We start from the raw sequence: 26,246 nt of genomic DNA, 5'->3' as shown, positions 1-26,246 counted from the left end.
CCTTGTTCTTTTCACTCGAAACCTCCCCAAGGTCTCTTTATCAGCACCCGTGTGCCCATATCCCGCTTGTTCGGTCACTCAAGCTGGGCTTCCCACGATGAGTTCGCTGCCCGAAAGAACTCCTTCGCTGTCGAGAACTCCGTCACCGCCTGGAATTCCTTCGCCGTCAAGAACTCCTTCACCGCCTGGAACTCTTTCGCCATCAAGAACTCCCTTGCCTCCCAGAACTCCTTCATCGCCCGGAACTCCTCCGTCAGACCCATCTAGCCCCGATGCCTGGCGATTCGAGGATACATACGGAGACCACGAGTGGGTCGAACTGTATCGTCCACAAGGTTATCACCCTGTCAACATCGGTGACACGTTCCATGATGGTCGATACAGGGCGATCCGCAAGCTTGGGGAAGGCTCATTCTCTACCGTGTGGTTGGTCGTTAGCACGGGGTATGTTAATCTCTCGAAGGAAGTCTCTATACATATCTGACTCAAAGTCTAGCGGACCCAAATATGCTGCCATGAAGATTATTTCCGCCAGAACTTCTGCAGCGAGTACTGAGATTACTATTTTGAAGCACTTGTCGACCTCACCAGAAGACCCAGGTTCTCAGCACATCCTAAATCTTCTCGACAGTTTCCAGCATGAAGGGCCAAATGGTATGCATCTATGTCTTGTCTTCGAGCTCATGGCTGCCAGTGTTGCTTCACTAGTGAGCAAGCTACCTGGAAACAAACCACAACGGGGGATGTCACCGCGCTACCCATTGACCATGGCTAAGAAGATCATTGTCCACACGCTAAGGGGATTGTCCTTTATGCACAAAAACGGTCTGGTTCACAGCGACGTACAGCCCGGAAATCTGCTCTTCTCAATTGAGAATATCGACGGAGTGGAGGAGCAAGATCTCAAGCAAAACGAAGCGAAGACAGCAGTACCTGTGAATAGAGTTGATGGCAAAGCAGATAAATGGGCGCCTCTAAACGTTTATCTGAGAGAAACGCTACATGAATATGCCAAGCTTGGCGCAGATCTTTGCATCAAGTTGTCGGACTTTGGAGTTGGTATGTTAGATCCCTTTTGGCCAAACTCATTGACTGACGGGTTTATAGCGTTCTTCGACTCCGACCCGCCAGCATCCGCAACAACACCCATCGGTCTCCGTGCTCCCGAGCTAATACTCAAGAGAGACTTCAATAATAAGATCGATGCCTGGTCTTTCGGCTGCTTGATGTACGAGGTTCTCGCTTCTGAACCGCTGTTCGCACTCATGGGCACTGGCTCTGACGAGGACATAGCGGACGACGATCACTTCGTCCAGCTCCACGAGATAATAAGGCCGCTGCCAGAATCCATTATGCGGGACTGGAAGGGCGCGAGCAAGTGGTACGGTCCAGACGGCGAGTGCCTGTCTCCCCATGGCAGTTCCAAGCCGTATTCGACGCTGGAAGAACGCTTTGCGAAACGCAAGCATCCTGATATTGGAGATGATGAGGCTGCCACCATCTGTCAGATCATAAGGGAAGCTCTGGCGTACGATCCGGCGGAGAGGCCTACGGTGGAGGATTTGCTCGGACACGCTTGGTTTTCGGAATGAGCGAGAGCTAAGAGTGTAGAAGGCGCGACTTCAGGCGTTTTCGTAAAACACAATGTGCTCTGCAGAAGGCTTAGAGATAAACCAGGGGATATACATCGTGACAAATGGGCGCAGCTTGTGATTTTTCTTCTGTACTTTAGACACTCATTCAGGCGTCATCACCCCACAAGCCCTTCAAATAATTCATCTCTTCGCCGCCTGACTTCATCGCACCTGACCTCCAACCGCCCCACCTCCTTCCTCGCAGCTGCCAAATCCGCTGGCAGCCCCCCAAACTCCTCGACCTCATCTTCCAGCACTTCCACCCTTTCCCTCAGCTCCTCCAGCGCCCGCTGTTGCTCCAACATCTCTGTTATCGCCTCCGCAGACGCTATATTCTTCGACGCTGGCGTCATCGCGCGCGCGTGACTGGACTGCAGAGACGAGAGCTGCGACTCGGCCTCGCGGATCTTGGAGCGGAGATGCTTAGTCTGCCTGGTTTGTTCGATGGTCTGGCGTTGCAGCGAGGACGGGGCGGAGAAGGCCGGGTTGGTCTGGAGTTCGGTGAGCTGGGCGCGCAGCGAGTCGTGCTGCTTGGAGAGGTATTGCTGGAGGTTTTGGATGTGGGTGAGCTGGTTGGTGAGGTTCTGCGTGGTGGTGGTGTGCGAGACGAGGGCGTGGGCGAGGGCCTGCGGGTCTGGTGTTGGGGTCGAGAGGGCGAGGGTCGTCGATGTGAGGGCGGTCAGGGCCGTTGAGCCTTCGGGCGTGAGGTGTGCGCGCAGAGTGGAGAGGATGTGAGCGTCGCTGGGGTTGGCGGTGACCTACCTGGTGAGTGCCTGTTGGGGTGTGCAGGTGTCGTGCAGACTTCATACCTCGTCTAGCTCCTTCAAGGCCTCGCGTTCTAGGCGTTCCATGATAATGCGCTCCTCATCTGCTCTCTCGTTTGCCATTGACAACTCGCGCAGTACCTTCAGCGTCTCCTCATTGCGCTCGAATGCGGGCACCGTTCGCCCGGCGTACTTGTATGACAGCCATGAATCGATATGTGCCCAGTCCTGAGCTCTCGCACGCTGCTGCTTGGCTTTGGAGGGCGAGAAGAGATCAGACGGCGTCAAGTTGTCCATTTCACAGCCTATGGTGTCACAGGTGTTTGTTGTGACGCTGAATGTGGAGACGGGCGCCTCTGGACCCTGGACCCTTCCTTATCGATAAGCTTAAATTTTGGTGATGTCGCAACTGCCGACTTCGGAACCCTAACCAAGTCAGGAATTCTGGAGACGCAGTGTCATAGCTGGTGAACCAGTCTTGCCTCCACAAATACACATACGAGCCAGTTCCTTCCGTGCTCTGTACCATACTTTTAGATTGTGTATAATTGTTTATTGTTATGGCGCCTATGATGATTGAGAACGAGAACGATGTCGAGGTGGGGGAGTCTCTTCCCCCCATGACGGAGCACGTGAGTCAAACATTTGATTCCTCTGCCACTGAACACATGCTGAATACGCCAGGCTGTCAGTGTCTCACTACCGACATGGAGAGCCAACATTGGCTACGAAGAAGGCGAAGAGTGGGTTGTCAGTAAGATGAAGACTGGTTATCCTAGGTAAGTGGTGGCGAAGCCGATCGGGATTCTTTTCTGATAGTCAAAGATTCTTCATCCACAAAGAGATCCAGAGGTTTGCAGCCGACATTGTAGAGAAGTATGGAAGAGAAGGAGAAGGCGCAATGCTGTTCCCAACGCATTGCACAGCAGAGAGAGCCCAAGAGTTCATCATCCGGACGGCGGCGGACCAGGACACTTCGCAAGTGAGGATCATCGACCTAGTGCCAGCGGCTGAGAAGGCACGCGCCGAGGAATTGAACGCCATCTCGCCGCGGATATCTGCTGTACTCTATCCGCTTGATCTGTTTAAGGTGGCAAAGCAGTTTTGGCAGCACTCGGGTGACGGTGTGTCAAGTAGACGAGCAGAGTATTGCCACCACTTGTTCGACAACGGTGTTCTGGTTGACGCTGCAAGTCTGAACCAACAACCAGCTCGCCCGTGCAAAGGACCTCGGCGATACCAGAACAAGAAGGCCTCGGTTGACCTCGATGCTCCCGCGACTCAGCAAGATGCTGAGACACTGACGCAGTTCGTCGAGCAACGATTCGGCCGCAACCTCGATCTCTCCATGACTAAGAACGCTAAACTTGCTGTCCGCCGCCGCATCGCCGGTTCCCTCACCGCGGATGTCGCACTTTCTGAAGCGCTTGCTCTGGATGATGATTCCGAGCGCACGCGCCGCGTGGCCGACTTCTCCGCAGACGATGTCTACTTGTACCCGACTGGCATGAGCTCCATCTTCAATACGCACAGGAACTTGCGTATCGCCAAGGGGGAGCACAAATCCATTGTGTTTGGCTTCCCATACATTGACACACTCAAGATCACAGAGAAGTTCGGCCCAGGATCGCTGTTCTACGGCCACGGCTCAAGCGAAGAGTTGGACGATCTGGAGAAGCGGTTGGAAAGCGGCGAGAAATACGTGGCGCTGTTCACAGAGTTCCCTGGCAACCCGCTGCTCAGGAGCCCTGACTTGCAGCGCATACGCAAGCTCGCAGACAAGTACGATTTCTGCGTTGTGGTCGATGAGTCTATCGGCAACTTCATCAACGTCAACGTGTTGCCATATGCAGATGTCGTGGTCAGCAGTCTTACCAAGGTGTTCAGCGGCGACAGCAACGTCATGGGCGGTGGCCTTGTGCTGAATCCGAAAGCGCAGAACTACGCAATCCTCAAGAAGCAGTGGTCAGAAGATTACGAAGACAACCACTGGGCCGAAGACTCGATCTTCCTCGAGCGCAACAGCCGTGACTTTGTGTCGAGGATCGAGCGCATCAATTCGAATGCGGAAGCTATTTGCGAAGTGTTGAGTGCGGACCCCCGGGTCAAGCAGGTCAACTATCCCAAGACAAGCCCTACACGGTCCAACTATGAGCAATGCCGGAACCCTAAAGGCGGTTACGGTGGACTCCTGTCAGCGACGTTTCATTCCAGAGCTGATGCCATTGCGTTTTTCGATAACCTGGATACGGTCAAGGGACCCAGTTTGGGCACGAACTTCACGCTGAGCAGTCCGTACGTAATTCTGGCGCATTATGGCGAGTTGGAATGGGTAAGTCATTGCACTGAGTCAGGACTGACGTGGACTACGCTGACACTGAATAGGCTGCGAACTGGGGCGTCGAAGCCGATCTAATTCGGTTTAGTGTTGGACTGGAGGAAACGAGTAAGCTGATTGACACGTTCACGAGGGCGCTGGACGCTGTGGATAGGCCATCGCAGTAAAGACCCTCGTAGAAATGATCAATAATGCAAGAGCATGTTTGTTTGATTGCCTCGGGATGGTGACCAGTCAGCAACACGGACAGCTGACAGAAATGATGGTGCCGTCATCCGCTCAGAGTCCAGGGGTTCAATAAAGAGGCCATTTGTGGTGGAAATATTGGACCGCGAATACATCCATTCTTCTGACAAGTCGGACTGCGGTCATGCGAATCAACTTGAAGTTGTCAAGGTTCATTTCAAAGACCGCAGTATAAAGTTTATTGATGAATCATCTTGGTCGGTTCTTTGATGCGTATGGTGACGACTGTATCACCACGACCAATGGGGATTTTTCCAATTCTTGTGCCGGATCGCGCCTGCCACCTGCGATCGTATCGCTGAAGTGAGGCCAGGAGTTGAAATTAGCATGTTTGTCAATTCCTAATTGGCTCTGTGCCAAGATGCCCCCTTGGGGAAATGAGAGGTTCCGAGGCGTCAGCCGGGTTTTCATATTGTGGCTTGTGACAATTCTATGCGAGGCGCATCATCACGTTGAGCTGTGTAGATTGTCGAACCGCTTGCGCACGATGAAGTTGTGATGTAGTGAAGATGTAGGGATGGGGACGTCGGCTCCACGGATTGCGTTTGTCTAAGTTTGACGTTCGTGCGGCGTGTGTGGGTGATATGGTACTGGAACATTGGATGAGAGATTAGATCAGACCACCATGGTAGCTCGATTTAGCAGCACTTCAGGATGACCTGCACGTGTGTCGTTAGAATTACTGCTCTGAGGTTGGCGTGATATTTCTCAAGTTCAGGTACGTGGTGTGGTTTGCTACGCATGTGCCTGTGAAGAGCGGCTTAAACTCTATTGTGACAAACGTTCATGCATACCAGGCGGACGGGAGGACGGTAGCCCAAGCTCCCCCGCCTTTCGCGATGACATGTCATTAGAGGCGTTGGACTGGGATGTGCTCTGTAGGATGCTACGAGGTTGTGCCTTGCTAGAAAATCTTATCGTTGTGGCAACGTTGAGCGAAATGGGAGAGGCGCTAGGAGATTCGGGTCTGTGGTGAGATTGGATTTGACAGAGTGATACTTGCCGTTTACCGAGGACCAAATCGCATTGTGATTGGATTGGGAAAAAGCTTCGGATGCTGTGGAGAAGCTCATCTTGAGCCAACGCTCCCGCTTGGTGCTCCCTGTGAGAACGGCCCGTTTGCGGCTGCCTGCTTGACATTTCGGTCATGGCAGGCACCACCCTTGTTCACATCAGCTCCCCTGATCCCTACCGGGCCATCTGCCATCTTGCGTGTGGTGAACGTATACGAGCCATCAGGCCTCCCGTTCAGGCCTCGATGCCCAGATCAGTTGTTCATTGAATCATCTCCGCAACATTGGTGGGGGCTTCCGATGATGCTGCGCCGCTGTCGTTACTGGCGACCGGAGCACGCTATCATGACAAAGACACGGACGGAGACTCGCGACAATTTCGCGGGTCTCGGATCGTGGCTTTTCTCCGATGGTGGAGACTCGAAGCTGGCCTCGTCCGGCATGGGGTTGGCGCGAGTAGCTCTCATGGTGTGATATTGTGGCTAATGCGCCGGAAGCCTCTGCAGACTGGATTTTCGCAGAGTGGCAGACAATCGGACATTCTTGTGGTCTTATTGTGGGCTCGCTACGATCTTGGGTGTCGATGACTGCGGCCGTTGCCGGTCGGATGGTAAGTTTCGCGAGCTCTTCCGCACGTCTTCCGTCGCACTCGCGGCTGTGTAGCCAATCATCAAATGCCCGTCTGTGCCATGCGTAACCAGCTGCCACGCGCTGTACGTCGAGACGAGGACGCTGCGGAGTGCTGTTCCTGCCGAAGACGAACGTGGAGGAGGGAAGCTACGACCGTTGCTGGCTCGTCCGAGCCTGCTCAGTCGAGCGGTTGAGTCAGTCGAGGCAATACGAGTGGCAATCGCAACTCGGCGCACAACGACTGTCGCTGGTCGTGTAATGTTCTCGACGGGCCCTCCCAGCAGCGACCGTAAAACCGAACCTCGAACCTCAGCAGTCTCCACAGCGACGTCGAGAGGTCGAGCACCCTTGGAGGGGCGACGGAGATTAGCCGTGTTGGCAGCCCCTCCTTGCTCATGCATCCTGATCACAATCACCTCACACATCTGACTGACGACACTTGTGCTGCACCCATCAGCCACTTCAGTTCGATGCGCTTTCCAGAAGCTGCCGCGCGGCGCTCGCGGCCCTGCCCGCTGAGAGCAATGCATCCGGCCCGTGTCAGGCATTTAGCACGTGCTCCACGGAGCACATTGTCGCGAGATGTGCTGGTGGATGGACCGAGGAGCTGAGCGCAGGGCACATCACAACACGCCATTTTCCTTGCATCTGTAATGCACTGAGACTCATTCCGCAGCGGCCCCGGGGCTCAGATGCCAACGTTCCGCAACGAGGCTTCTACAGATGGAGATTGGGAGTGCACGCGCCACGCCTCTTCCTAGTCCTCACCTCCACTCCACTGGCCCCATGCCCTCTTTCGTCGTGTACTATCCAGGATTAACGCTTCGATGCTTGACAGGTCCGTTCACTACGCCAAGCCAAAGCCGGCATAGCCTTTCACCCATGCGCGGCAGCCTTTTGCCGCCACCAACGCTTGCATGGAAGACATGCGCCTGCCAGGACTATCAACGGCCACCTTTGCGGCTTGACAGCGCCGTAGCCGGGGACAATCTTAGTCGCCGACCGGCACCTCTACATATAGTTTTGCTCGCTATGGCGCGGTAACATCCGCTTGTGCATTGCGCTGGCAATGTTTGCTTTACACCGATACGGCCGGCATCGTCGTCAACGACAAGCGCCCGTGCTACTTCCCTGAAATCAGGGTATAGGCGGTCCAGGCACCCAGGCATGCCACAACAGCTAGGGAAACGGTCGGGGTGCTTGGCCATGCTCACGCTGGGATATGAATCCTGCGAGGCTCCGACCAGTCCCCAGCCGCAGAGCCGGGAAAAGCGCAATTCTGTGAACTGCTACTGTTTGGAGCTCAGAAGCTCCGTGCTCGTAAATATTGGCATTCCCCATGTAGGGGTACTGTCCACTTTCAGCTATCAGATCCACGGACATAAGTCTGCCTCACAATTCTCACGCAGCTGTACGAACACCTCGAGGCCACCTGCGCGGGAGAACAACGTACGTTAGCCCCACTACTTCCATTACATGTCGCTATCGACTCGGTGATGACCAACCCGCCGCTCAGCCTCAACAACTCCAGTCTTCATATTCTTACAAGCGTCCAGAAACTGCAGTGAACAAGCCCTGTCCTACCATTCTCCGGATATTCTAGATCAAGGGGTCACCGTCCGCACTGTGCCACACTTCTGCCCAGGCCCCACCAAAGTTTTGTGGGCTATCAAGACTTAGGAACCATCAGCCTCCCCCGTTAGGGCACAGTCCATAGGCCCTCGAGATTCTTAAGCGGAGAAAGAACCCACTGCCAACTGATCGCCAGGATTCCCAATCCTGCAAATTGCCATCCCGATATTCAACGGCTTGTCGGATACGAACCGCACCCGGAGCTTGAAGCACGGCTTTTTCGCATCACCTAACAAACTACAAGAACGCCCCTACTGCGAACTTTTAGCTCACTGCTCCACTGCGCATCTCGATCTTCTTACTCACTGCCGAGTGTCTTGACCTACCCTACGCTACTATCTAAAAACATCACAGGCAGAGGTATGAGGTAAGCGTATTGCGCTCCAGGTACACAGTTGCATCGTCTCACAGCAACAGCACACTAGGATATACAATGCCGCATTCTCAGTACGGTATGCACCACTACGGGTCTCCCCAGTCGACCTACTCGCCGGGCTATCCTCCGGTCAGCCAGCATGCCTACTCGGACTCTCGATCAACGACAGCTGGGGCTTATGCGTCGTCATATGCATCAAGTCCAGGCCTGCACCACGAGCAACAACCAAGACGACAAGATGAGCACACTGTCCTGCCACCGTATCAACCCCAGCATTCATCCTATGCGCGGAGCGCCTATGTCCAGCACCAGCCTCTGGATTCTGTGCGCCCAAGCTCAAGTCCTGGAGGATATACATACCCTGCGCCTCACAGTAACCTCCCTAGCCAGAATGTGGACAGCAACCCTTCAGCCTACCCACCGTGAGAATACCTTACTTCACCCCAGTTGACAAACACTGACGCGTAACAGACCAGCTCTATACCCACCAACCACGTACGGAATGAGCGACTACCGTGTGTCCCTGCCGACTATGTACCCACCATCGTCGACCACACCCGCTGCGTATCCTACTTACGAATCCCCACACGGCATTCCACCGCCTTCAGCCAGTAACGTGCCTGCGCTTTCGTCGTCTCCCAGTACGCAGAACAACGCTGTGATGCCACGGGTACTAAACTCGCGGCCGAAGCCTCAATGCTTCGAACACGGATGTAACGGGCGACAGTTCTCAACTTTTAGCAACCTTCTACGACACCAGCGCGAGAAGTCAGGAACTGCGACCAAAAGTTCTTGTCCGAGATGTCATGCCGAGTTCACACGCACCACTGCCATGAAAGGACATATGCAGCACGACAAGTGCAAAGCCCGCAGACCATCGGAGGCGTCCAGCATCTCGCGATCATGAGCCACGGTTTCGCCGTGACCAAGTGCCCTCTATTCCTCAGATATGGAGTATTGAACAGCGGCCTTCAGCCCGCGACAGGAATTCCAGGGCAGGAAAGCCGTGCATGAGTTCTGCATTGGCACCACTTGAAAGGTCTCAGGGACTATCGTGGTGCTTGAGCCTGGTTGCTTCTTTTCTAAGCAGACGTGTATATACGTTGTCTGGAAGACGAGATTTTTTTCGGTTATCAGCATAGCAAGGCGTTTCACAGCTGGACACGGTTGTTATTAGTCCGAGATTTGTCACGGCCTCGACCAAGGCTGTTCAAATGGTGGCACAGAGTTTGGAGTCATTTGCAGCATTCGACTTATACCAAAGCACGTTCTTCAGCAGAGATTCAGCATGGAACCAATAGAATCAGTGGAATAATGCGCTGGGCAGAGCAGCGGGCTTGGCAAATCATCAATGTAGATATCAAGAGTTGCATGTACAGCGGCGATCAGTATCCGAATTGATCAGAGGCGCAGCGTCGGGTGCATTTGTTGAAGTTGAAAGTTCGAAACAGTTTCATAGGGTGGAAGGGTCTTGTCAGTCGTCATTTAGCGTTGTGTCTGACAGAAGTTACATCATAATCAACCCATGTTCCAAGGCACAAGCGTCACCCGCTGCTCTTCACCAGATGCGGCGTGTGGTTTGCAGCTCCCACGAGATGGACAAGGACGGTTCACCAGTCTGCCGTCCCACGGTCCGACCTGGGCAGCGGGCCGTCCAGCAGCTCGGGAGACTCTGGAAGTGAGCGCAGCAGACAAGCACAGTCGCGCGAGCTTGGGTGGTGGCCCACGGCAGCAAGATGACGAGAGAGAGAGACTACCCACGCTGCTCTGCGCGCTGCGCGCAGACAGCTGCAGCAGGCTCGGGAGTCCGTCACAGCGCTGCCGACCCTACAGCCAGATTGACAGCTGGGCAGTCCGCGTTACCGGGAATTGGGAGCGCTATCGCAGCCCCCTGTCATCACCGGGCAGCGGAACAATAGGCTAATGCGCGTGCGATGGACGCCTTGCCTGGATGGAACCTGCCGTTCAGGGACAAGGGCTATCAGTTCAGTTGCTGGCCGACGAGCACGACAAGCAGGCAGGCAGGCGGGCGGCGTAGATTGGCGCACGTGTGGGGACCCTCGCAGAAACGTGGTTTGTCCTCGGCTTTGACCGCAGGCGACTGGCGAGCTTACTGCTTCTGGAAGGTCTGCTCGAGGTGCGTGGTATTTTGGGCGTTTTGTGTGTCGCGGAAGGCGTTCGACCGGGCGCCAAGACGTGCTTTGCTGCTCGACACTACACACTTGCAACTCGACGCGGTCGCACCCCACTTGAACGACTGCCCGTTCTGCAGCGGCTGGTCGCATTCGGCAGCGTTTCCGTGCTGGTATCAGGCGACGGAAAATCTCAGGGCCTCGATATGGGCCATGACGCGGGCGCTGGTTTGGCACTGTGTCTCGCACGGCGGGCCCTGCATGCAGCTATTGTCCGACCCACGGTGCTGGCATCTCCTGGCAGCAGAAGTCGCGAGCTGACACGGCGCGCCAGCGTCACGGGGGAACGTGGGCATGAGCCACGGCGTGCGTGATCGGGGAGCCAAGGGCAAACGGTCGAGCAGCGAAGGGTCTCTTCCTTCCCGCCGCTGGATCGCACAACGCAAGAGGCTTGCGTCGTGAAGGGCATGGGGATCGGGGGTTGGCGCGACTGCATGGATCATAACCGCGCCTCAGCGGGGTGCGGTTGCGGGAAGGATGGGCTGTGTCTTGATCTGAACGACTCCACCGCCAGCGAGTGGACCAGTGGGAAGCCCTTTCACGTGACAATGCCGTGAGAAGGATCGAGTCTGCGGCTGGCGACCCGAGACGGCTAATCACATCACATCTCAAAAGCGCGCCTTCACGCAGAAGCACGCACGCACGCACATGCTCAGTTCCGCCATCTGGGGTCGTGGGCGACAGAAGCCTCAATAGAACCACCGACCATGCGAAGTCAATCCTCCCTGAGTGGTCGCCAATTACGTCCTGTATACCGCCCGTGCACGAATATTGGCTTGCCCGGCCGGCGTCAAGAACCGGGTTTCGAGCCGCCTCGCAATCTCGCTACGGGCGGCAGCACGTCCAACGCGCCAGCCAGCCAGCAATGCCCCAAAGCGCTCTGGCGCGTCCGTTGCGTGCAGTGCGGCCATGTGTGCGACGTCAGGGACCCCGCGACTGCTCGCGTCCGCCGCCGCGGCACGACTCAGCGCCGCGAATTGCACGCCGCATGCAGCAGCCCTCACTGCGCCGCACCAACCCCCACCCGCCCGCGACTCTCGACGCGGCGCCGGCTAACCGCTTGCGGACTGCCAGCTCGCCGCGGGCCCGGCGCCGCCATCCGCGAGCGTAGCGTGTGCGTCGCGCGAGCGAGGTCGTCGCCGCGTCGCCCGCGGCGCCGAGTGCAAGCGCGCTGAGGGATGCGGAAAGGAGTGCTGCTGCTGCACATCACGGAGGCTCGCGATCCTACCGTGTCGTGTGTGTCGCGCAGGGCAGGGCAGAGCAGGGCAGGGGCGGGGGGATTGCGCCGGCGCTGCACCGCGGGGCGTGACGTGACGCAACGCCGCGTGACGCAACAGCGGCGCAGGTGTGGTGTGCGTGGTGTGCGTGTGCGTGTGTGTGGTGTGTGGTGTGGCTGCGAGACAGGCGCGCTGCGCCCGAGCACCGCACCGCCTCTAACCCCCTCGGAGCGGCGACGGGCGGCCTGGTGGCCTGGCGTGGTCTGTCAGGTACTGTCTGTGAGCACCGTGGCCGCTCTCACATGTAGCCGAGCACTGCACTGCACTGCACTGCGGGCCCACGCCACACATGGCATATCTAGCATGGCGTACCTAGCATGGCATACCTAGCACAGCATACCTAGCAGCATGCTATTGTACAATATTGCCCGGCGTGCACGGCTGCCAACACGCACCGGCTAATCTGCGCACGCCCGCGCGCGGTGCGTGCGAGAGCGCTGGCCGCGACTGCTATCTATATCTACGAATGTGTGAATGTGTGAATGTACGAATGTGCGAATGTGCGTGTGAATGTGCGTATCAAAGTATCAATGGCTCAAAGTATAAATCTACTGTATGAGCTGTATATACTGCATACACTGTACATACCACACACCCCCACCACCCCAACCTAAGCACTACACATCACCATCAACACCACCCACGGCATCTGCGCGTCATGCGTCGCCTACGGTGACCGGCCGCGGCGAGCGGCAGCTTAAAACGGCGCCGGGCCCGTGCCGCGGCAGCGCTGCGGGCGAGTGCGCGTACGTGCGTGGGCTGCGGTGCGTGGCCGGATCGATGGTTCCGTGGGCTTCAGGGGGCGTGTGTGGGCACGGAGGGTGCTGGGGTTGCGAGCCGGAGGGGGGTGTATTGCTGCATTGAGCGTGCGAGGGGACGGATGCAAAGACGCGTGGCGAGTGCATACACAGTACAGCTGTCTATCTGCTTTGTACTTGCTATCTACTGCTCGACGGCGTATTCATCTACTGCTCGACGGCGTATTCATCTACTGCTCGACGGCGTATTCATCTACTGCTCGACGGCGTGGCCCACGAAGCCCTCAAGACCCGTGGCGCTTTTCGCTGCCCTCTCGGTTCCCCCCGCTGGAGCCCCTCCGGGCATCACCAGCACCTTTGCGCCCTGCTCGATGAACTCGCGCGACCCGATGAACTGAAACCCCACCGTGACGGCGGCCGGCGCAGCCCCGCCGTGCACGTCGTCGGCCTCGTCGTCGAAGCCAAAGCCAAACGCATCGTCGTCGTCGTCGTCGTCATCCGTCTCGCCGACCAGCCCGGGCCGTGTCTCAGACGCGACGGAGATGACCTTGGACGAGGCGCGCACGCTGGCGACATAGACGACGACCGCGCAGCCGACCACCACGGCGGCCGCCGCACGCGCCTGCGCGCCCTCGAAGCGCACCGTGAGCAGCCTCGACGCGAGGGGCTGCCGGTTCGCCAGGACCATGCCCTTCCGGATGCGGTTGATCGAGGGGCTCACGATGGGGACCTGGCCATGGACGGGCTCGACGGCGACGGTGCCCAGCTGGCCCGCGTACAGCGCTCGGACGGGCAGGCGCAGATTGCGCAGCGACGTGATGCGGACGCGGCGCCACTCGACGTGGCGGTCGCGCGACGTTGCGGTGCGCTTGTGCAGGGCGCCAGGGTACGAGCGCGAGGTGGTCAGGGGAGAGCTGCGGGGCGGTCTGCCGCTTCCGCTGTCGCTGTCGTCGGAGCTGGTGTCGATCGGATACGGGCCGAGTAGCAGCTCTTCGCCGACCGTCAGTCGTCCGTGGCGCAAATAACCTCCGATAATGGCGGACCGATCTGGTGATGTGTTGGCGCGGACGCTGTAGACGTCTTCGATGTAGAACAGGTGCGACGGAGATTGGTCTGGCAGGGGTGGTTCGACAGGGACAGGCAGTTGTCGCAGGAAAGCGTGGAGTTTGGTGATCCCAGTGCCCTTGACTGCGCTCGTCAAGACTATTGGCACAATCGCGAGGGGCGACGAGGCTAGCTGCTTCGCCGTACTTTCGGCTTCTCGGAGGTCGGACGCAGAAATCTGCTGAATGTCAACGTCCAACGTGGATGTCGCCTGGTCAGAGATGATGCATGGTTTGCGGCCAGCCTCTTTGAGAGCCGATAGCAGTTTTGATAGCGTCTGGCGCAGGCCAGCCTTGGTGGCGAGATCGTATTTGGTGATGACAATCACAAGAGGCAACTCGAGATCCAGACAAAGCTCGAGATGGGCCTGTGACAAGTCGAGGTCCGCAGCGGCGGGACCCAGTATGTCTTGCGAGCTGGGTGAAGCCCCGATCTTGCCTGAAGATTCGTCAGTGTTGTCCGCTGGAACGCACACAAGTGTCCAGTGCGGTTGCCTGTCAACTGTTAGCCATGCAATGAACTGAAATCCACACGTGTGGACCTTGTAAAAAGTACTCACCAGCCAATAATCCCCCGAACCGTCGTCCGCCGAAACCGCGGATGCCCCGCAGAATCCGAGAGCACAACCAGACGACCCTCCTGTGCAGCCTCCACAGCAGCGTGGATATCAACCCAAGCATCAACATCACCTGACCCGTAGCTGATGACTTGGGTCGAGACCTCACCGCCCGGCTCAGCAACATCACGATAGCCGATGAGCTCTTGCGTGACGGAGCTGGTCATACCCGAGGCGATCTCGTGTCTGTGCTTCAGCAGACTCAGGCGGCTCTTGCCACGCCCGTTGTCGAGCGTTGCTGTGGAGAGGGTGCCAAGCAGGCTGGACTTTCCAGACATGGTGGCGCCGATGAGCGAGACCCGCAGCTGCTCGACACCAGACTGGGTCTCGTTTAGTGCAATCGCTGGTATCGCAGTGTTGGCAGAGGCGTTTGTCGGGACATCCTTCGCATCCTTCTGGGCTTCCTTTGAGGTGTCCACCAGGTGCTGGTCCGGGCTGACCAAAGCCTCAGCAGCCAGCAGCTTCGAAGTGCGCACTTTCCGCTCTTTGGTGCTGTAGTCAACCCACTCGCACTCGCCGACACAAAGCATTCGCTGCACCTCGACGCGACAGCCAAGACTCGCCGCCATGGCGCGCAGGTTGTTCAGACTCTCCTCCATCTCGTCCTCTGCCAGACCGACGATCGACCCGTCGTCTGCGACGCCGATCTCGTACAGCGCACCCTTGCTCTCCTCCAAGCCGGGTAGCAGCCGCTGCGGCATTTCAGGCGTGGTGAGCTTGGCATCGTCCGGAAGATGCGGGAGGAGTGGGGCTGTCGATGAGGAGATGTGGTAAGGGCACGACTGCTGCAGACGCCACAGTAGTTGAGTAGTCAGTTGCTCCAGCCGGTGCTGCCTCGATTGGATGGAAGTCAATGGAGGCGGGGTGTTGCCCAGAGGTCCGGACTCGGAGACGGCACGGTTCACGGCAATTGAGCTCGTTCCATCGCCGCGACGGAGCGAGCCGGAAGCGCGCAGCCCGGTGCTGAAGCGAGTAAACGATCTGCGTCGTTTCAAGAGCAGATGGAGTTTGTACTCGGTGGGGCCCTCCTGCGGCTCAGCCTCCAGGCGCGTGACAGTCGTGTTGTCAATAATGGGGATTTGGGTGCTTGCCAGCACTATGTCGAGGCCCAGTCTGGATGAGGTTCGCTTGCCCACCGGCGGAAGCGCAGGAGAGCTGGTTCCTGTCCCAGTTGGGGGCGTAGCCCATGGCGAAGACACACGTGGCGGATCCGGATCGAAGGTGAATATGGAGGCCATAGTTATAATTGTTCAAGTTCGCAGTCTAGTTGATGCGAATGTCGGTTGTGGTGTTGATTGTACTGTCATGTAGTGTCGCTCTCACGTGTCACGTCAAGCCCGTAAGGATCTGGAGTTCGTATGGGAGTAGTGCGTCCGGAAAAGTTTTGATAATAATGGTAGCATCTTGATGGATTACGCGCAAACGCTGAGGACTTCGCAGATGGAAGTGGTTGACAACTCAATGGCGAGTTGTGACTGGCTGCCTCTCGGCAATCACTAGCTGGTGAAAGGCATAGCTCGTGTCTCAGATTGTGTCTCAGCGGTATATTCGGTGGTCGTTGTCAATGAAGGAAGATAGTGTGGTGATGAAGTGGAGGTTGATGAAGTGGCGGCAACGGGCAGACCCGCTCTTGGCACCTACATACCCCGGAGTCATGCGTGGAGTCACCTCACCGCGTCCGATACGCAGACACCGCCCTTTGCGCGCCTGAGAAACGTGTCAGCCTGCCTGATATCGAGACTGCGCCACTGGAATACGATGCGAGGTTTGAATGCGTGCAGGGTCCTGTGATACACGTCATTGACGATCGATCTTGACCGGATGCAAGTCAGCAGCAGTACGGCATGACAATATCGAGTACACGACAAAGCATGTGCGCAGACAGATAATCCGAGATGTAAGTCAAGAACGAAGGGCAGGCTTGGATGCCCATCGATGCATTGAAAGGGCGTAAGCGTGTCACGGGTCCCTGGGCCACTCTGTGAATGTATATGTGAACCAAATGCGTGAGTGAACCAGGTAAAAGAGTGCAGTGCGGACGATCGAGCAACAAGACGAATGACACAAACCTGTATTGACTACGTCAAGATCCGTGAGGTATCAACTGACCCAACGCCATCGCTATGCAAAACATCTTCCTCATACAGCCAACGCACCCTCAAAACGCAAACCCATCCTCGTCGCGCCTCGGCCCAAGCCCTCTCTTAACGCCCCCCTTCAGCGCATCCCAGTCCACACCCTCCATCCTCTGCCCCCTCGTACTCTGATCGTCCGCCACATCCACCAGCCTGCCCATAGCAATCCTGCGCATCATAACCGTATCCTCGGCATTGCGAAACGTCCTCCCACCCCCCGTCGTCAAGAACTTCTCGACCGCATCCTCCTCCTCCGCACTGAACGGCAAGCTCACCAACTCCATCGCCTTCTCCTCGCGCGTGTACACCTCCTCGCCCACCCCGCTGTTCCACACGCTCTTCTCCAGCGTCTGCTCAATCAGAATCTCCAGCAGCGGCTGCTGCTCGTGGAGCGGGCGCGTGTGGATCCAGGCATACGTCTCGGTGACATTGCGGCGTGCGAGGTAGCGCGCAAACTCGTAGCGCACCCGCTGGTCCTCGAGCGGCGGCGTGACGCAGTTGTAGTACGCGAGCGGCAGCACGTCGTCCTGCTCGCCGTGCTGCACGTTCAGGCGGCCGAGCTTCTCGCGGCACGTCAGCAGCGTGAAGATGATTTCGTCCGGGAACGTGGGGATGATGCTCGGGTGCGTCAGGTTGCCGACTGCGATGGCGAATTCGAGGTGGTCCAGCGCCCACAGGCCTTCGATGAAGGTCCAGAAGCGCTTTTCGAGGTGCACGTCGCGCGCGAAGGCGGTGGCGAGCTCGTCGTCTTCGTGGTGCTGGGGTGAGAGGTCTTTGAGGAGGTAGAAGATCAGGCAGTGCTTGTTGTGGAGCGTGGTCTCGGAGGAGACGATGCGCTGGTGCAGGTCGTGGAGCTGCTGCGGTGTCTTGGGAGGGTAGGCTTTGCGCCCTGGTTTTTGTCAGTGGCTTGAAAGGGTGATGTCCTCGCGACGCATACCCTTGATCTTGAGCAGCTCGAGCAGGCGCTCGAAGAATGTCTGTCCACCGAGCGCATGTTGGTACTCTTGGATTTTCTGTACCAGGCCGTCTGTGTAGCTCAGGCCTTGAAACACGGCGTCAAAGTCTTCGACGTCAAGCATTGCGATCAATTGCAGGGGCGAGGTTGGAGGTGTGGGGTAGCTCGTCGCGTGCAATGCGAATGTTGACGCGGTGTTTCTCGCGATTAACGATTCACTAGCGCGAAATGCACCTTGACGTCGCCAGACAACGCCGACGTGGGTTCTTTGTGGAGGGAACGTATATTTGACTTTTTATATTGTTGGACAGCTGATACCTCGTCATAGCAGTCAGCCAATCTACCGCTATATGATCTGGAATTGAAAGTCTTTGCCGGTAGCCTCTTGCATGCGCCACTCAATAGAGAACCATGAGATGAAGTAACAGCTGACGCCAAACGCCAAAGACACAGCCACACAGAGCGCAGTCACCATTTCAGGCGTCTGCCATACCACAGCCTTGCTTGCCTCATGAAAGATTGCAATTGTCAGCGACAACAAGGTAAAAACAAGACTGTTTCCGAGGAGCATCGTCGGTATCTGCCAGGAGAAGTGCCGCCACCCACTGCCCACGTTTGGGTTTCTGTCAGCGCCGGCGGCAGGCTGTGCGCCCAGTGCTGCATTTCCCCTGTTGGAGCCGAAGAGAATGTGATGCATGATCTTCGTGCAGTCGGGGTGAATCTGCGCCCGCGTTAAAGCAATGAGCTGTTGCGATGCGATTCCGATGGCAACCACTGAATGGATCAACGCGCATAACGCAGCAATCCTCGCGGTAAAAGGAGGAACGGGGAACCAGTTCCAGGACATCAGAGATGCGATTAGGGATGCAACGAGGGCGCACTAAGGAGGAAGAGCAGTTAGCTTGAGCCTGTGTGCATTGGCAGGTTCAGCTTACTGATAGCAGTACTGTGGCGAGTTCTCGTTGTTTCATCTTCACGAAGCGTTCCAGAATGGCGTCGTGGTCTGCAGGCGTCGCTTCGACGATGGACCGCGCGATGTCATGGGAGACCCCGGAAGGCGAGTAGGCAACCTTGAGTGCATGATGTATGTTCTTCATCGCTTCTCGAAACTGCCTGCGTAGGTTTTGCAACATGATTGCTGTGAAGCGGGTGGCTCAGGCTGATTTCGAACTCTTTGAGGTCGTGGCAAGGACAAGAAATGAGACGAGGCGACAACCCAAGAAGAACATTCAAGAGTTGTCGCCGTGGTTGTTCGTGCTGACAGGTGGGCACAGCCGCATATGCAATGTTGCATATCCGCAAATCATATGTTTCCGCACCTACGAGGCTGAGGACGAGGCGTTCTTGGGTGGATGATGTAGGGCATGCAAGCCGACCATCTTTGCTGACTCGCGCAATTGTGCTGCTGTCTGGCTCGAAGCAGGCTGCTGCCTTGAAGAAGCCTGGTCATAAACTTTCTTTCTCCCAGATGGAAAGGTGACTGCACAGCCACCAAACTTTCGAGATGGGGGCGTAGAATCATGAGCATAAAACGACTTGCCGCTGCTAAGAGATCGGTAAGACACTGGGACTGATCGTTTTGCCTGCCACTTTATCTCGCTTGCGTTGCTCTTCAACGTACCTAGGTATAATCTCTCGGCCCACGTAGGGAGAATGGCGTCCTCAACCAAGCGTCGCAAGATCTATGTCTTTGCGACACCCGCAGGCACAAGCTTCGGAACCCATGGAGGCGGCGGTCATCTCCCTTTCCCCAATTTCATGAAGCACTGGGGCGTGATGATAGCCACCTCGGAGTCTGATCAGGACGGGCTGATGGTTGAGTTGAACAAGGGCAGCGCCATCAAGTCATTCGTGAAACTGCGCGGTTTTGAGGCTCCTATCTGGCCGTGGGTGCGATATCGTACTGAGCGGGACCGACAAGAATACCTTGAACCTCCGTTGAAGATCAAGGACACTTATTTGACGACGATACTGACTGATCAGGAGATTCGAGATAAAGGTGCGTCGGCGGGTCGGTTTCAGAATGGACAGTGCTTACTCTGGATAGCTACGGAGGCGTGCAGTGCCATGGGTGGGACCTATCACGTCAAAGACTTCAACTGCCAGACCATGGTTCAGTTTCTTATACCTCGGATCCAGTATGAACAGGATCGCTGGTTCGATAGGACAGCGCTTGATGAAGTTTTCACCAGGGACTGGTTGCCAACATGGTTAGGTGGCTTGGGCCTCTAGGCGGAATCAGTGGCATTGCGACAGACAGATTTGACTTGGATTACAAACGTAATCTGGGGGATGTTGTCTCTAGGCCATTATACACACTGAATTCAACTAGCCGAGTTTGATTATATGTAATGCTTTTAGTTACTATGGTACATGCGCCGGTATATACAAGAGCGCTGGTATCAATACATGAAGGTCATAGGCCGCTCCTTGCCCGTCGCCAATAACGCCATGAACATGCTATGCTGTCGCCGAGCCAAATATGTTGAATGTCCTCCCAGCCCGCATCGGGCAAACCCGCAAAACTTGGTATATGTGCAGTGGCCCCCTGCCGAATGTAATTCTCTTCAGTCTCGCGACCTCTCGAGATGCTTGCGCTCGTTGGAATCGTTGAATATCTTCTTGCCCAGCTCGTAGCAGCTGATCATGATGGCGCATGCAGGCGCAATCTTCAGTGACCGGGCGGCCCATCCTTTGAACAGGCCGGACATGCCCTGCTCTTTGTAGATGTGCATGAGGAAGCGCGGCATCGACTGGTCCTCTGGTCGAATTGAGTCTGCTGCGTCTTTGGCGGCCTTCCCGGCATGTCGCACGACCTGCTGTCGTGTTTTGCCGACATCAAAGGGGGTGGTGACGAAAGCTGCAACACCACCAGAGGCAGCACCGGCGAGAAAGCTGTCGACGATAGTGTCTCTGGGGTTCTCTCGGCTCCTCGACCGGCTCCGACGCTGAATTCTTTCCTCGCCCCGACCCATGCGGAACTCGAATCCGTCGTTCCTGGCGGCCGCTCGGCCTCGTGCGTCGGTCAGCGCGTTCCGTGTGGCTTCGTATCCCCACCAGTAGATGGCAGAGAAGGGGACGTCGCGCCACAAAGTCAGTGTGAGACCGCGCCAGAGACTCAGAATGCCCTGCGAGCCTACCATCTCTTTCACGCCATCCATGGTCTCGCGGAAGTGTCCTGCGGCGGTGGCGGTGTGGTTCGCGGCCTGCATCCTTGTTCGGAACATCTCGATCGGGCTGACAGTAATCGCGGCCAGCGTACGCGCTGTCGCACCGGCTATCAGTGGCGTGTACGCATCAGGCACAATCGAGCGGAAGGGCGATGCTTGTGATGTGCGTAGCCAGTCGTAGCCAGCAAAGTAGATGACGTTGGCCGGCACTGCCATGACCAGAGTTGGTGACAGGCCTCGCCACAGGGTTCGCGGGCCTTCGTTTTGAGCAATCTTTCGAAGTCCATCCCAGGTACTGTTGATGGTCCTCCGCTCCACCTCCTCCACGGCACAGTTCAGGTCGGCTGGGTTTATCGTCGCCATGGTCGGTCCGGCTACGCAGAAAGGCGCCTTGTTGTTCATCCAGAAGACCTCCCTGCAGCAGGCCGAGATGCCCATGTTAGGTGGCATATCGCGGAACTGCGTGAGACTGGCGCCATTGAACGCGCGCGGTGTGTGTGAAGATGTCTTTTGTGGAGTTTCCTGCGATTGCAGACGGACGCGGACGACATCGAGGGGCGTGACTGGGCGACGTCAGTGAGGGTCCGGACATGCGGCGGCGAACACCGTGTTGGACAGCGCGTCGATGCAGCGCAATCGACAGACGCGATGGAGACATTGACTCACCAAGCAGCGATGTCAGGATGCTCCCAGACACGGCCGAAAGCATCTTCTGCGAGAGCGACACCTCATCGGCGCCTTCGATGACGTCCACATCCTCGGCGCGCTGGGTGGCCGTCGCCATGTCGAGCGGGAGGCGGTGATTGACCTGGTTACCTCGACTCGACGCGGGGTGTGTGGTGGGGGTCGCAAGGGCGTAGGAAGGCGGACAGGCTCATTCTCCTCGGGCGATGATAAAGTGGTGACGCGGTGCTCGAAGCGGCGGCGGCGGCGTTGATGCAGATGGTTCTAGCTCCCGCTCAAAAATGTCACCCGCAATCGGACTAATCGGAGTCAAGTGGGGCGGCACGCGGCTTATCAGATGCACTCGCACCGCGAATCGAAATCGCCCGAGGCGCCCTTTTCCGCCCTCGTCATCGCCGTGACTGCCAACCGCAGTGCATCGCTGTTTCACCGCGCAGCGCTCATCTAGACAATTCCCCATCTGTAAACATGTATTCCTGTTAGACCTTTGAAACCGCACTGTATATACATATCCACCCTGCCTGCTCGTCGAGCGAGCGACATCGGACACCACGCTTAGACGCGGCACGCCACACTTAGACATTGACCATGGATCCCAAGAACGAGGCCCCGAGCGCTGAGGCTGAACTCGAGTCGTTTCGCCAGAGATGGAGGGACGAAGTCTCGGCCCGGACCAAGGGCAAGGCGCCAGCACCTGCAGTGCCTGCAAGGACAGCTCCCTCGAGCAGCAAGCCTCATGCACAGAAGGGCCCTGCGCCGGACGCAGCGTCCCACCCTCATGCACGGCAGCACAGTGTAGAGGAAACAGATGAGGTCACTCCCTATGCCCACCAAGATCTGGGCGATAAGCAGCACGGTCGGAGGCTGGATGAAACCAGCGCTCAGACTGCCGCCATTGCCTCTGCAAGTAAAGAGCCAAAGACAGCTTTAGATCATTATGAAAAGGCTGTAGAGCGCGAGACCCAGGGGAACCTGGGAGACAGTGTGCGGCTGTACCGGAAAGCCTTCAAGGTACGTGACGTTACGTGAAGTGCCCACCCTGTAGCTTACTCTCTCCAGCTTGACGATAGTGTGCATGAGAAGTACAAGGCAAAGCACTTTCCTCCATCTTTCTTCAAGAACAGACCCAAGCCGCAGCCACAGCCAAAAGAGACCATCGCGTCTGCAGCAACACCAAAACCCCAGGACCGCAATCCCTCCAATGCGCCGGCAACAGTACCCAATCCTGCCCACCACTCCCTACATGGCCTCTCTCCTTCGCTGCAGACGCTACTTGCCGACTTCTCGACTCTCTCCATCTCAGGGGAGCCGCCGCCAACAGATCTCTCTCCAGCTCCGCCATGTCCCATAGCCGCTCTTCCGGAAGAAATCCTGGTCCAGACACTCCAGCACCTCGCCGTGCAAGACCTCGCAGCATTCGTCCGCCTGGCGCAAGTCTGCAAGCGCCTTGCCTACCTCGTCAGCACTGAAGACCAGATATGGAAACGCCTAGCTTTGGGCGAGGAATACGGCTTCGCAGCCATGCACTACTCCTTCACGTGCCAGATCGACGGGCGCCCCCTCGGCGACGACGGCGAAGGCGGCTTCATCCTGGGCAGCGACTCCGACACCGAAGACACCGCCCCCGCCCCCCTAATCCCATCCGCCATAACACAGGCCCTTGTCCCCTCCCCCTACCCCTCCTACCGCACCCTCTTCCACCGCCGCCCCCGCATCCGCTTCAACGGTTGCTACATCAGCACCGTCAACTACCAGCGCTCCGGCGCCGCCAGCACCATGAGCCTGACCTGGGGCTCGCCCATCCACATCGTGACGTACTACCGCTACCTGCGCTTCTTCCGCGACGGCACGTGCATCTCGCTCGTCACCACCGCGGAACCCGCCGACGTCGTGCCGTACCTGCGCACCGAGCACATGCACAAGAACCACGGCAACCTGCCGTCCGCGCCAATGAAAGACGCGCTGCTGGGCCGCTGGCGGCTCACGGGCCCCGACGCGCCAAACTCTGACGCAGACGCTGGCGCAGACGGGGATAAGGACGTGGTGGACGAGAAGGAAAAGGAAGGCACCCTCATTATTGAGACTGCGGGCGCTACGCCCAAGTACTTCAACAAGATGCAGCTCAGTCTCAACAGCGCAGGCCGGCAGTCGAAGAATAACAAGCTCACGTGGCAGGGGTACTGGAGCTACAACCGCTTGACGGACGACTGGGGTGTGTTTGGACTGAAGAATGATCGGCCGTTTTATTGGAGTCGTGTTAAGAGCTACGGGTTGGGGTGGGGCGAGGGGGGAAGGAAGGATGGGTAGTACCTTACTCTGTGTATCATACACGCATAGTTTGCGTGTTTCTGTGAACTGTTATACTTCACGATCGTGCCAGCAGATCGACAAAAATCCAAGTGATTGATACAACCTAAGTGTACATAATACGTCTAATCAGTGACACCTATCATACACAACCACACTAACCACCAGCAAATTCAGCCGCCTTGTTCTGCCCCTTCCACCTAAAGTACTTGTTATGATCGCTCCCGGGCTCCTTGAACGGCCAATCGCGGTACGCCCCAACAAGCTCCTCGATCATCTCGCCCGTCAGCAGCCGCACCCGGAGATGCTTCATCAGCATCCTGCCGCCCTTCTCCGGGTCCCGCAAACTCGGGCAGCTGTCCATGATCTCGCTAAGCCCGTGCTGCATCTTCTCCAGCGCCTCCGGCAGCGGCACCGACGACACGGGGAACAGCGCGTACACGAAGTCGTGCACCCACTCGTAGAAATCGACCGTCTGGCCGGGGGGGCGCGCGTGCGGCGTCGACGAGATGAGCGCGAGGTGCACGGGCGGCCACACCTCGTCGGCCGACATGGTGAGGGGTTCGAACGAGCGGCGGTCCCACTGGATGCGCGGGCGCGGCGGGGCGCGCAGCGAGATGCGGTCGTCGACTGCGGAGAGCGGCACGGCTCTGTAGTTGACCTGCAGGCTGTTCATCTGTTTGTCCCACTGGGCGTCGAGCGCGGCGACTTCCTCGAGCAGCTTGGTCTTCTCCGCGGTGCCGTCGGGCGCGCGCAGCGCGGCGCCTTCGGTATAGTACAGTTTCTCGCCTACGTCGGCTATGGTTTCGACCATCTCCTTCTTGCTGAGGCGGCCGCGATAAGCGGTTTTTCGCATGGAGAAGGCTCTGGCATCGGCACGGCCAGGGTGATTCTCTCTTCCTTCCCAGAATGTTTGCTGGCGCTTCACTGCTGCGTCCTTGGCATTTCCCATTGTCTCGAGATCTATATCAGGGTATTTGGCCTGCAATTCTAGGAAGTTCGCATGGTGGTCGATCGCTGCGATGCTGAGCAGTCCGTCCACAGTATTGCCTTGTCGGTGTTTGTCCAGGAGGTAATCGTGCAGCCAAGTGTAGCTGGTTTTGCCGGTGCCCTCTGTTAATTCCTCAACCTCCGCGGCAAGCGTGTGTATCTTGTCCGCGCGGTGGGCGGGGAGTGTCATGCCGCACTCCCTTGCTCTCTGCATGGCGCGGACAGCGCTCTCGACTTCTTGGTGCGGATCGCGGCCAGTCCCACCCTTGCCCGATACACGTGGGCCGCGCGGGCAGTTCACGATGAACTCCATGTTCTGCGTCAGTTCGAGCAAGCAGTTGTTTTTGTTGAAGTTGGCCATGGACTCGGCAATGATGGGCCTGAAATCGTCTGCCCCCACCCAAAATAGGGTGCGCACACGTCCATAGGCATGGAACTGGTCGTTGGAGCGAACAGCAGCCGAGAACAGGTTGTACAGCTGCTTCGCCATCGAATCGAAGCCCAGGCCCGGCAGCAGCGGCTCCCACACGAGCATGCCTGTGATCAGGAGCGTGGTGTTCAGCTCCTGTCCGCTGTTGTCATGAGGGTCGACGCGCGTCTGCTCGGGGAACACGCCCTCGTCCAGCATCTCTTTATAGCTGCTCAGCTCGTTGGTGTCCTTCAGCACAAGCGTGTAGCGCGAGTCGGGCGCCTCGAGCAGGGGCGCGAGGAACGATGCAAATCGGTCGTTCGGCTCCATGAGCACATGGCGGCGTGGCTGCAGCAGCGCATGCAGCTTCTGTGACCACAGCCCGGCGCCCGGGTTGATATCCAGGATGTCGCAGCCGCGGTGCACCTCCAAGTGCTTGCCGTAGTAGCTCAAGACGTCATCTGTAAGAGTACGCGGTCAGTACATGTGGCATTGTTCACGCGGGCTCCGGACGCGACGTACCACATAGGTCGGGACTTACAATCTGTGGTCTTGCGTAGAATACGCTCTTAGGCACTTGTTTTTTCTTGAGAGGCTTCTCATTTAGACCTTTCTTCTGCGACGTCTTCACCAAATTCTTCTGGATTGTATTTTCTTCCGTCGGATGCGCCCTTGCAAATAGTTCAAGCGACAACGGATACCTTTCAGTCGTCCTCAGCGCCTCCGGAGTCCACGAACCCAGTTTGCCCGTCTTCTTCCCGCTTGTCTTTGCTGCATACCATCGATTGCCAGTGCTCTTTAGCTGTGTGCTTAGACGCCCCAGCGACGAGCGTGCGCGAATCATCCAGGCGGCTGTTGCTGTGTTGCGCACGTCGAATTGGTATCGGCTCGCCATCCATCGAGACTGCCGCGGCGAAACACAATCTAGCCCGTTTTGGGACAAGCGCGCCTTCCATCACAGACGTCATCTCTAAGCTGCGACAACAGGCGATAGATGACAGAAATCGATGTGAACG

At 57.3% G+C, this 26,246-nt stretch overlaps 12 protein-coding genes across 12 annotated transcripts; 5 read left to right on the top strand and 7 right to left on the bottom strand.

Moving 5' to 3' along the window:
- Positions 1–97: 97 nt before the first annotated feature.
- C7974DRAFT_308102 (kinase-like domain-containing protein) lies at positions 98–1,592 on the top strand (the record flags this gene model as incomplete). The annotated part of the gene is made up of 4 exons (XM_046138156.1): positions 98–433; positions 468–693; positions 889–1,059; positions 1,108–1,592. 4 exons carry the CDS (start codon positions 98–100, stop codon positions 1,590–1,592), a joined length of 1,218 nt encoding a protein of 405 aa, XP_045998783.1.
- A 79-nt stretch (positions 1,593–1,671) lies between these two features.
- C7974DRAFT_143574 (uncharacterized protein) lies at positions 1,672–2,997 on the bottom strand. The gene is made up of 2 exons (XM_046135648.1): positions 2,444–2,997; positions 1,672–2,392 (listed from the first exon to the last, which is right to left on the bottom strand). The coding sequence occupies exons 1-2, from the start codon at positions 2,693–2,695 to the stop codon at positions 1,751–1,753; spliced, it is 894 nt and encodes a 297-aa protein (XP_045998782.1). The 5' UTR covers positions 2,696–2,997; the 3' UTR covers positions 1,672–1,750.
- C7974DRAFT_143585 (cystathionine gamma-synthase-like protein) lies at positions 2,858–5,037 on the top strand. The gene is made up of 4 exons (XM_046135650.1): positions 2,858–3,030; positions 3,083–3,177; positions 3,224–4,730; positions 4,784–5,037. Exons 1-4 carry the CDS (start codon positions 2,959–2,961, stop codon positions 4,901–4,903), a joined length of 1,794 nt encoding a protein of 597 aa, XP_045998781.1. The 5' UTR covers positions 2,858–2,958; the 3' UTR covers positions 4,904–5,037.
- A 1,509-nt stretch (positions 5,038–6,546) lies between these two features.
- Positions 6,547–7,262, bottom strand: C7974DRAFT_374242 (uncharacterized protein; the record flags this gene model as incomplete). The annotated part of the gene is made up of 2 exons (XM_046140145.1): positions 6,547–7,027; positions 7,060–7,262. 2 exons carry the CDS (start codon positions 7,260–7,262, stop codon positions 6,547–6,549), a joined length of 684 nt encoding a protein of 227 aa, XP_045998780.1.
- A 1,428-nt stretch (positions 7,263–8,690) lies between these two features.
- C7974DRAFT_411032 (uncharacterized protein) lies at positions 8,691–9,540 on the top strand (the record flags this gene model as incomplete). The annotated part of the gene is made up of 2 exons (XM_046143522.1): positions 8,691–9,055; positions 9,105–9,540. 2 exons carry the CDS (start codon positions 8,691–8,693, stop codon positions 9,538–9,540), a joined length of 801 nt encoding a protein of 266 aa, XP_045998779.1.
- Positions 9,541–13,042: 3,502 nt separating this feature from the next.
- Positions 13,043–16,296, bottom strand: C7974DRAFT_389735 (uncharacterized protein). Its single transcript, XM_046141399.1, has 2 exons — positions 14,524–16,296; positions 13,043–14,458 (listed from the first exon to the last, which is right to left on the bottom strand). The coding sequence occupies exons 1-2, from the start codon at positions 15,816–15,818 to the stop codon at positions 13,114–13,116; spliced, it is 2,640 nt and encodes an 879-aa protein (XP_045998778.1). The 5' UTR covers positions 15,819–16,296; the 3' UTR covers positions 13,043–13,113.
- Positions 16,297–16,560: 264 nt separating this feature from the next.
- Positions 16,561–17,924, bottom strand: C7974DRAFT_143518 (nuclear pore complex assembly-domain-containing protein). Its single transcript, XM_046135647.1, has 2 exons — positions 17,653–17,924; positions 16,561–17,604 (listed from the first exon to the last, which is right to left on the bottom strand). Exons 1-2 carry the CDS (start codon positions 17,792–17,794, stop codon positions 16,739–16,741), a joined length of 1,008 nt encoding a protein of 335 aa, XP_045998777.1. The 5' UTR covers positions 17,795–17,924; the 3' UTR covers positions 16,561–16,738.
- Position 17,925: 1 nt separating this feature from the next.
- Positions 17,926–18,996, bottom strand: C7974DRAFT_143517 (uncharacterized protein). Its single transcript, XM_046135646.1, has 2 exons — positions 18,606–18,996; positions 17,926–18,550 (listed from the first exon to the last, which is right to left on the bottom strand). The coding sequence occupies exons 1-2, from the start codon at positions 18,801–18,803 to the stop codon at positions 18,017–18,019; spliced, it is 732 nt and encodes a 243-aa protein (XP_045998776.1). The 5' UTR covers positions 18,804–18,996; the 3' UTR covers positions 17,926–18,016.
- A 179-nt stretch (positions 18,997–19,175) lies between these two features.
- Positions 19,176–20,070, top strand: C7974DRAFT_143504 (uncharacterized protein). The gene is made up of 2 exons (XM_046135645.1): positions 19,176–19,669; positions 19,718–20,070. Exons 1-2 carry the CDS (start codon positions 19,324–19,326, stop codon positions 19,900–19,902), a joined length of 531 nt encoding a protein of 176 aa, XP_045998775.1. The 5' UTR covers positions 19,176–19,323; the 3' UTR covers positions 19,903–20,070.
- On the bottom strand, positions 19,988–21,809 carry C7974DRAFT_389733 (mitochondrial carrier domain-containing protein). Its single transcript, XM_046141398.1, has 2 exons — positions 21,507–21,809; positions 19,988–21,403 (listed from the first exon to the last, which is right to left on the bottom strand). Exons 1-2 carry the CDS (start codon positions 21,622–21,624, stop codon positions 20,238–20,240), a joined length of 1,284 nt encoding a protein of 427 aa, XP_045998774.1. The 5' UTR covers positions 21,625–21,809; the 3' UTR covers positions 19,988–20,237.
- Positions 21,810–23,931, top strand: C7974DRAFT_331912 (uncharacterized protein). The gene is made up of 2 exons (XM_046139104.1): positions 21,810–22,535; positions 22,584–23,931. The coding sequence occupies exons 1-2, from the start codon at positions 22,113–22,115 to the stop codon at positions 23,829–23,831; spliced, it is 1,671 nt and encodes a 556-aa protein (XP_045998773.1). The 5' UTR covers positions 21,810–22,112; the 3' UTR covers positions 23,832–23,931.
- Positions 23,909–26,096, bottom strand: C7974DRAFT_389729 (uncharacterized protein). The gene is made up of 2 exons (XM_046141397.1): positions 25,753–26,096; positions 23,909–25,691 (listed from the first exon to the last, which is right to left on the bottom strand). Exons 1-2 carry the CDS (start codon positions 26,072–26,074, stop codon positions 23,989–23,991), a joined length of 2,025 nt encoding a protein of 674 aa, XP_045998772.1. The 5' UTR covers positions 26,075–26,096; the 3' UTR covers positions 23,909–23,988.
- Between the last annotated feature and the right edge of the window lie 150 nt (positions 26,097–26,246).

This window comes from Boeremia exigua (genome assembly GCF_020726555.1).
Source record: "Boeremia exigua strain MPI-SDFR-AT-0100 chromosome Unknown C7974scaffold_4, whole genome shotgun sequence".
Taxonomy (NCBI): domain Eukaryota; kingdom Fungi; phylum Ascomycota; class Dothideomycetes; order Pleosporales; family Didymellaceae; genus Boeremia; species Boeremia exigua.
This window is presented reverse-complemented; position numbering and strand designations above follow the sequence as displayed.

Bases quoted from the DNA above. Each gene is read 5' to 3' on its own strand.
- C7974DRAFT_143585 (XM_046135650.1), top strand. From the start codon at position 2,959: ATGGCGCCTATGATGATTGAGAACGAGAACGATGTCGAGGTGGGGGAG. The intron at 3,031-3,082 runs GTGAGTCAAACA...TGAATACGCCAG, and splicing joins TTCCCCCCATGACGGAGCAC to GCTGTCAGTGTCTCACTACC. The intron at 4,731-4,783 runs GTAAGTCATTGC...GACACTGAATAG, and splicing joins ATTATGGCGAGTTGGAATGG to GCTGCGAACTGGGGCGTCGA.
- C7974DRAFT_143574 (XM_046135648.1), bottom strand. From the start codon at position 2,695: ATGGACAACTTGACGCCGTCTGATCTCTTCTCGCCCTCCAAAGCCAAG. The intron at 2,393-2,443 runs GTATGAAGTCTG...CTCACCAGGTAG, and splicing joins CCTTGAAGGAGCTAGACGAG to GTCACCGCCAACCCCAGCGA.
- C7974DRAFT_389735 (XM_046141399.1), bottom strand. From the start codon at position 15,818: ATGGCCTCCATATTCACCTTCGATCCGGATCCGCCACGTGTGTCTTCG. The intron at 14,459-14,523 runs GTGAGTACTTTT...AACAGTTGACAG, and splicing joins GTTCGGGGGATTATTGGCTG to GCAACCGCACTGGACACTTG.
- C7974DRAFT_389729 (XM_046141397.1), bottom strand. From the start codon at position 26,074: ATGATTCGCGCACGCTCGTCGCTGGGGCGTCTAAGCACACAGCTAAAG. The intron at 25,692-25,752 runs GTACGTCGCGTC...GTACTCTTACAG, and splicing joins TGTAAGTCCCGACCTATGTG to ATGACGTCTTGAGCTACTAC.
- C7974DRAFT_331912 (XM_046139104.1), top strand. From the start codon at position 22,113: ATGGATCCCAAGAACGAGGCCCCGAGCGCTGAGGCTGAACTCGAGTCG. The intron at 22,536-22,583 runs GTACGTGACGTT...TACTCTCTCCAG, and splicing joins TGTACCGGAAAGCCTTCAAG to CTTGACGATAGTGTGCATGA.
- C7974DRAFT_143518 (XM_046135647.1), bottom strand. From the start codon at position 17,794: ATGCTTGACGTCGAAGACTTTGACGCCGTGTTTCAAGGCCTGAGCTAC. The intron at 17,605-17,652 runs GTATGCGTCGCG...GACAAAAACCAG, and splicing joins CGAGCTGCTCAAGATCAAGG to GGCGCAAAGCCTACCCTCCC.
- C7974DRAFT_389733 (XM_046141398.1), bottom strand. From the start codon at position 21,624: ATGGCGACGGCCACCCAGCGCGCCGAGGATGTGGACGTCATCGAAGGC. The intron at 21,404-21,506 runs GTGAGTCAATGT...GACGTCGCCCAG, and splicing joins CATCCTGACATCGCTGCTTG to TCACGCCCCTCGATGTCGTC.
- C7974DRAFT_143504 (XM_046135645.1), top strand. From the start codon at position 19,324: ATGGCGTCCTCAACCAAGCGTCGCAAGATCTATGTCTTTGCGACACCC. The intron at 19,670-19,717 runs GTGCGTCGGCGG...TACTCTGGATAG, and splicing joins TCAGGAGATTCGAGATAAAG to CTACGGAGGCGTGCAGTGCC.
- C7974DRAFT_143517 (XM_046135646.1), bottom strand. From the start codon at position 18,803: ATGTTGCAAAACCTACGCAGGCAGTTTCGAGAAGCGATGAAGAACATA. The intron at 18,551-18,605 runs GTAAGCTGAACC...CTTCCTCCTTAG, and splicing joins TCGCCACAGTACTGCTATCA to TGCGCCCTCGTTGCATCCCT.